Below are 7,252 nucleotides of genomic sequence, written 5' to 3'. Positions count from 1 at the left end.
CTAGCGGTCCGGACGTGCAGGTCGGCGGCGTCCTCGACGTCCGGTTCCCCTTGGCCGCTGGGGGTTGGGGCTCCCATGCGGCATCCGTGGTCCGGGTGCTGTAGAGGGCGGCGCTGGTGCTGGTGCCGGTGCAGGCGCTGGTGTTGGTGCGGGGAGGATGAGGGCGAGTTTTACAGCAGGGCGGGTGTACGTCCCTGTGGCTGTTTGGACCCGGGCTGTCCTCACTTGGCCGTCGGCAGCTGGGATGGCCTCAACGATACGTCCGCGCGGCCAGCTATTGCGTGGCAGCGCGGGGTCTAAGATGACCACCAAGTCACCAGCTTTGAGGGGGTCAGTCGGGTGGTGCCACTTCTGTCGGGCGCCCAGGGTGGGGAGGTACTCACGGAGCCACCGCCTCCAGAACATATCGGCGAGCTGTTGGCTGATACGCCACTGGCGACGGAGACATACCTCCTCCTCCTTGCTGTCGTAGAGTGACAGATGTGGGCGGTTCCCGGCAGACCCCATGAGGAAATGATTCGGGGTGAGGGGCTCTTCGTCCCGCGGGTCGACAGAGACATGAGTTAGTGGCCGATTGTTGACCACAAACTCAGCCTCTGCCACCGCTGTGCGCAGGGTTTCCTCCCTTGGCGCCCTCTCCTTTAAGGTGGCGCTCAGGGCTCGTTTTACCGAGCGCACCAACCTTTCCCAGGCTCCCCCCATGTGGGGACTTAGGGGGGTGATGAAGCGCCACTCGATGCCCTTGGTAGCCATGGCGTCCGTCATCCTGTCATCCTGCTGCAGGGCTGCCGTGGCATCTCGAATTTCCGTGTCCGCACCACGGAAGTTTGTCCCGTTGTCTGAGTACAACACCTTGGGCTGACCTCTTCGGGCGGTCATCCGTTGTAGGGCCATAATGGCCGAGTCTGCAGACAGCGAGACCGCTAGCTCCAGATGGATGGCGCGGGTGGAGAGGCAGGTAAATAGGGCTCCATAGCGCTTCTCCCGATGTCTGCCGACGGTGACCTCCATTGGCCCGAAGTAGTCCAGTCCGCAGTGTGTAAAGGGGCGGACGTGGTGAGCCAGGCGGGTCGGCGGGAGAACCCCCATTAGTGGCGGAGAGGGCTTGCTCCGTCGTAAGCGGCAGGTGGGGCAGTCATGGCTGATTTTCCTGCTGATGGTACGGAGGCGCAGGATGAAGAAGCTGCACCGGATCTCGGCCACAGTTTTCTCCGTGCTTGGATGGTCCGCCTTTTCATGGTAGTGGCGGATCAGCAGTCGGGCGTACGGATCGGAGCCATCCAAGATCACGGGGGTCTTCGCCACGCTCGTGCTTCCAGTGAGCTCCCTCAGCCGTGAGCCCATCCGCAAAACGTCATCAGGTCCGAGGAAGGGGGCCAAACTGACGAGACGACTGGCGGCAGGTAGCGCCTGGCTGCGACGGATGGTGTGCAGGTCAGTGGAGAAGGCGTCTTCTTGTGACCTTCTCACCCATCTGCGCTCAGCCTCTGTCAGCTCGTCTGCTCGTAAAGAGCCTTCAGGGAGTCGGTTTGGGCCCGTCCAACAGCGCCTGATGAAGCGTAGCACCCATGCTGTAGCCCGGATCAGCCGGTGCCATGACGAGAACCTCTCGACCAGAGGTAGGGCCTCTCCGGCTGTGGTGATGTGCCCGACGTAGTGTCGGGGCCGGGTCTCGAGGGTCTGGTCGTCTGGCTTCGTGAGGGTGCGCTCCTTTGGCCAGTCGCTCTCCGGTGTGGTGAGGAAGGCGGGGCCGTTGAACCATCTTCCTTGGAGAGACAGGTCGGGCAGCTCCAAGTCCCGTGTGCCGATGTCGGCCGGGTTCTGCTTGGTGGGAACCCACCTCCAATTGGCTATGGAGGTGAGTTCATCTATCTCGCCCAACCTGTTGGACACGAACGCAGAGTACGTGCGCGGATCGGTGCGTAACCAGCACAGCACTGTGGTCGAGTCCGTCCAGAAGATGGTTGAAGCTATCCTTGCTTGGCTCTCCAACCGGATGGTTCTGGCCAATCTAGCCGCCATGAGTGCGGACTGCAGCTCAAGGCGGGGTATGGATAGCGGCTTGAGAGGTGCCACCTTACATTTGCTGGCAATGAAGGTGGCTTTTAGGGTGCCCTGCACTTCCTCCACGAAGTAGGCGACGGCACAGCAAGCTTGCTCCGAGGCGTCGCAGAAGAGGTGCAGGGTCACGCTGCTTGACCTCTGTCGGAGCGACCGTCGTGGGATGGAGACGCTGCTTTCCTGGAGCAGGCTCATCCAGTCCCTCCAGCGTTCAGCGTGCTCCGAGGTGATGTGGTCGTCCCATCCAACGCTCGAACGCCACACGGCTTGCAGTAGGATCTTCGACCGTATGGTGAGGCAGGAGACGAAGCCCACCGGGTCGAAGATCTTCATTACGATGGAGAGGAGCTGCCGCTTTGTAGGCCGTGTGGCTTCCTCTAGACTGGCCGCTTCCAGGAAAGTGTAAATGAAGCGGTCGGTAGATGGGTCCCACACCAGTCCCAGGACCCTCTCGGTCTCGCTGCTCCCGCTGCTGATAGCTACCGTGGAGGTGGCGCGGTCTTCAAGGGGTACATCGGCGATGGCGTCCAGGCTGTTTGAGGCCCAGTTCGTAAGGTGGAACCCTCCCTTTGCAAGGAGGGCCCTTACGTCTCGGACTAGGGCAGCAGCCTCGTCAGGGTTGTCCACTGCGTCCAGGTAATCGTCCATGTAAAACCGTGAACGAATGGCTGCTGCGGCGGCCGGGTACTGGTGCTCGTACTGACCGGCCACCCTGTCCCGCACGTACTGGGCACTGCTGGGCGAGCAGGTAGCCCCAAACATCATGGACGCCAGCTGGTAGGTGTCCGGCTGTTGCCGGTCCGGCGACCTCCACAGGTAAAGTTGCGAAGACTGGTCCTCTTTCCTGATTTGGATCCTCAGGAACATCTCCTGGATGTCGGCGGCGATGGCTATACCGCCTTCCCGGAATCGGAGGATGTTCCCCAGGAGAGAGGACAGCAGGTCAGGGCCAGTGAGCAGTTGGTCGTTAAGTGACGTCCCTCGGCATCGGCTGGCGGCGTCGAACACAACCCTTATCTTCCCTGGCTTGTTCGGGTTGGTGACGGCGAAGTGGGGAAGATACCACTTCCGTGGGGCAGGGAGCGACGCCTCGTTGGGTGAGAGGCGTCTGGCGTAGCCTTTGGCGACAAGCTGCGTCATTTTGTCATTGTACGCCGCTGCCAGGGTTGCGTCCGCTGCGAGCTTTTTCTCGAGGGACTGGAGCCGCTTCAGCGCACACTGCCGGTTGTCGGGTAGTGTGGCGTCAGGGTGTCTCCACAGGAGGCCAGTTTCCCACCGCCCAGAAGGTAGGGGGCGGGTGGTTTCTGCCATTAATGCCATGGCCTTTGTGTCCATGGCATTGACTCTCGCCGCAGACGTGACGCCGAGGGAGTCGACGGCAAAGTTGGATGTTACCAACTCCCTCAGGCGGGCATCTGCAGCGGTCTCTGCTGAGGCTCGAGCCTCCGTGGGCGATCCACCCCAAAGCGGTCCGTGACACTATTCGAGTAGTGCTATTCTCACGGACCTCTCTTGACACGATAAGGTGGGCATTATCCTGCCCGATCAAGAGTTTTGGGGTGACGCGTCTTCCAGGAACGCGCTGCTCCGGCAGGCTCAGGTCAGCTACTGTGTGGGCGGTGATGGTGAAGGTGGCCTCCAATCCAGCGCCCCGGATCGTCAGCTTCACGCGTTGGGAGCGGGCGTCGGAGGTACACATCCCCTTCGCCCCGTGCAGCCGCAGACTGTGGACTGGGCCGCGTGCGCCGATCTGCGTTGCGGTGTCAGCGTCGATGAGGGTGATGGTGGATCCCTCATCCAGAAGAGCGAACGTTGACACTTCCCCGTCCGTGGGGCCCCGCAACACAACCGGCACTATTTTTAACAGCACGCGGCTGTCCACTGTCTGGCGTCAAAGGTTTACCTCCGCGACCGTCTCCCGGTGGAGCAGCCGATGATGCGGGTAGCGGCACTCACCCACACCACACCACACTGTCTCCTTGCAGTCCCTGGAGTGGTGCGCCTCCAGGCACTTGCGGCACAGATTGTTAGTACGCACTGTCTCCCACCGGAGGGAGAGCGATTTCGCAATGAATTCGCGACACTCCCGGGTTCTGTGTGGCTCACCGCACTGAGCGCACGCACTTTTCACTTTGTTTTTGTTTATTGTTCTCACTACGGGTGGTGGTGGGCGGTTGGCCTTCCCCTCTGGCGGTGTGGCCACAGCGTTGGCCAGCACATGTTCCCGGCGCCCTTTGCCGGATCTCAAGGGATCCACCATCCCGCTGACCGGGATCACGCCGGCGACGCCCCTCAGAAATGCTGCCAACTGGAGGATGGTGGACTGGGTTGTTTGCCCCAGCATCCGCAGCTCCAGCAGCCAGGCCATCCTTAATGTGCATGGCATCTTGGCAGTGATGTCGGCCAGCAGGGCGGGGTTGGTGAGGTAGCCTCCCGTCCTCAAGTCCCGCAGGGAAGCCACCAGGTTCTGGATTGTCCCGGAGAAGTCAGCAATTTCCTCCAAGGTGGCTTCGGCAGACAGGAAGGGCAGCTTCCTCACCTTGTCCAGCATAAGGTTGGCTATCGAACCCGATCCGCCGTACCGCTCCTCCAGGGTCGCGATGATTTCGGGCACGCGGTCCGGGTTCAGTAGGAGCGAGTATACGTTTTCCCTCGCCTTCCCCTTAAGCGCACGCTGCAACCGTATAAGGTTCTCGCTCAGCGTGAGCTTGCAGGTCGAGGTGGATTGCTCGTACTGCGCAATCCAGGCCGGCCATTCGAGGGGGTCGCCTGAGAATATGGGGAGGTCCTTGGCAGTGGACTGCCGGGCAATGAGGGCGGTCATCCGAAGGTCCTCCTCTACTGAGGGACGAGGGCTGTCCTGGGCACGCGTGGAGCGGATGGCGTCAGCCAGCAGGGTGCTCAGCTGTGCCAGGAACGGGTCGGCGCCTTTTCGGACCCACTCGCTGGTGTGATGGGCAGTCTCATCGGCGGTCGGCTGCGGGGGAAACAGCGGCGAGAAGCTCTGAGATGAGGCGCCAGGGTAACCGGCAGGTGGTGCGCCAGGGTAGGCACCAGGATGCGCTGCAGCGGGCGCAGCAGGGGGCCCGCCCCCAGGGTAGGCGCCAGGATGCGCAGCAGCGGGCGCAGCAGGGGGCCCGCCAGGGTGCACGGCAGGGTAGGCGGCGGAATGAGCACCAGGGGGCGCGCCAGGGTGCTCGCCAGGGCAGGCACCAGGATGTGCAGCAGCGGGCGCAGCAGGGGGTCCGCCAGGGCGCTCAGCAGGGTAGGCAGCGGGATGCGCACCAGGGGGCGCGCCGGGGTGCTCGCCAGGGCAGGCGCCAGGATGCGCAGCAGCGGGCGCAGCAGGGGGCCCGCCAGGGTAGACGGCAGGGTGCGCACCAGGGGCCGCACCAGGGTAGTCGGCAGGGTGCGCACCAGGGGCTGCGCCAGGGTGCTCGCCAGGGCAGGCGCCAGAATGCGCAGCAGCGGGCGCAGCAGGGGGCCCGCCAGGGTAGGCGGCAGGATGCGCACCAGGGGCCGCACCAGGGTAGGCGCCCAGGTGTGTGCCAGGGGGGTCCGCCCCTGGCAGGTACTGCGTCGCGGTGGGGAGGGCTGCGAGCAGCACAGCGAGCTGCCTGCTCATTGTCCGGTTCGCCTTCCGGAGCTGCCTGACCGTGTCCTCTGTTGTGATTGAATCCTCCTCTGCATCGGAGGACGGTGCGCTGTCAGGGCCGGCAAAGTGAGTGTCAGCAGGGCTGGCAGCGCGTGGGGCGGCAGGTCCGGCAGGGTCAGGGCCGGCAGGGCCGGCAGGGTGAGGGCCGGCAGGGTGAGTGCCGGCAGGGCCGGCGGGGTGAGGGCCTGTCACCAGCTCCACGTCGGGTTGTGAATCTGGGGTGGAGGCTGAAGCCTCGCGGCCACTCCGCAGGGACGGCATCTTGGGACGTCACTGGAAGGCGTGAAGGAGTGAAGGCGTGAAGAGGCGATCGCGGCTCGAAGGACCATGTACGGGACGGCACTGTAGTCGCCGGCCGCACAGACGATATAGCGGGAGTGGCCGGCTGGCCGCTTCGACGCCTTGGAAGGGAAGGTCGGGAAAAAGTAGGGAGAATGTTGAAAAAATGGAAAAAATGGGGAAAAATATGGGGAAAAGGAAAAATGGGGAAAAATGGGGGAAAATGTGGTTAAAAATGGGGAAAAATTAGGATAGGGAAAATTGGGGAAAAATGTGGGAAAAGTGGGGAAAAATATAGGGAAAAGGGAGAAATGGGGAAAATGTGGGAGAAAGGTATAAGGCAGGGGGAAGGAAGGTAGGGGGGAACCTGCGCCCTGACTAGGGACGCTTCGACTATTGTGAAAATGTTTTCTTCTTGATGAGCACCAGGGAGCCGGGTGAAAGAAGAAGGCCAGGTTGCAGTGAAGGTCCAGGGCAGGAGAGGCTTGAAGAAGGCAGTCAGGGGCAGTCCAGGAGAGATGTTGATGGTCCGATCGTTGCTGGCTCTCTGCCGAATTGCACAAGTTGTCCGCCTTTTAAAGGACCAACGGGCCTAGCTCTCCCTTTGTTAGCGACAAATTCCGAGAATTATTTTTGGGTTCCCGGAATTTGTCACAGGAGAGAGCGCCGTTGTTGCGTAACTTGGAAGGGGATGATTTTGACTAGGTCCCTGACTGTTTCTCCAATCCACTTTGCCCGGGTCATTTTTATTCAGATACATTTTGTGAGTTTGCACATATTACAGAGAGAAAATATATTTTACAAGGCAGCTTTGCACAATATTTAATTTGTGCAAATTTACATATTAAAGAGAGAAAACATATATTTAAAGGGGAAGCTTTGCACAATATTCAATTTTATGCAAACGGCAAGTTTTGTAAAGGAAACTGCGTTTGCACAATTTCAAATTTTCATGCAAATTTAATTAAAGGGAGTTGGTATTTAAAAGAGAAGATTTGCACAATATTCAATTTTGCGCAAACGGCAAGTTTTGTAAAGGTAACCGCGTCTGCACAATTTCAAATTTCATGCAAATCTTCCATGTTTTGTACAGATGATAGGTATTTAATTTATAAGAGGGTGTTGGGGGGTCAAGCCTTTGTTTTTTGTCTATAATGATGACTGCTTGACCCCGTGGTTTTATTTATTAATCAACAGATAAGATTACAGATTTTTTATACAGAGAATTTTGTTGCATAAATTCGAATATGCGCAGAG

At 60.0% G+C, this 7,252-nt stretch overlaps 1 protein-coding gene across 1 annotated transcript; it reads right to left on the bottom strand.

Annotated features, from left to right (window-relative positions):
* On the bottom strand, positions 1 to 5,977 carry LOC149423070 (uncharacterized). Its single transcript, XM_089633044.1, has 5 exons — positions 5,637 to 5,977; positions 5,089 to 5,317; positions 4,018 to 5,038; positions 3,569 to 3,915; positions 1 to 3,504 (listed from the first exon to the last, which is right to left on the bottom strand). The coding sequence occupies exons 1-5, from the start codon at positions 5,975 to 5,977 to the stop codon at positions 1 to 3; spliced, it is 5,442 nt and encodes a 1,813-aa protein (XP_089489170.1).
* Between the last annotated feature and the right edge of the window lie 1,275 nt (positions 5,978 to 7,252).

This window comes from Hesperophylax consimilis, chromosome 6 (genome assembly GCF_061612785.1).
Source record: "Hesperophylax consimilis isolate HC1 chromosome 6, BYU_Hcon_1.0, whole genome shotgun sequence".
Classification (NCBI taxonomy): Eukaryota; Metazoa; Arthropoda; class Insecta; order Trichoptera; family Limnephilidae; genus Hesperophylax; species Hesperophylax consimilis.
The sequence above is the reverse complement of the archived record's forward strand: the minus strand, read 5'-3'. Positions and strand labels throughout refer to the sequence as shown.

Bases quoted from the DNA above. Each gene is read 5' to 3' on its own strand.
- LOC149423070 (XM_089633044.1), bottom strand. From the start codon at position 5,977: ATGCCGTCCCTGCGGAGTGGCCGCGAGGCTTCAGCCTCCACCCCAGAT. The intron at 5,318-5,636 runs GTACCTGCCAGG...TACCCTGCTGAG, and splicing joins GCCCTCCCCACCGCGACGCA to CGCCCTGGCGGACCCCCTGC. The intron at 5,039-5,088 runs GTTACCCTGGCG...TTTCCCCCGCAG, and splicing joins CCCTGGCGCACCACCTGCCG to CCGACCGCCGATGAGACTGC.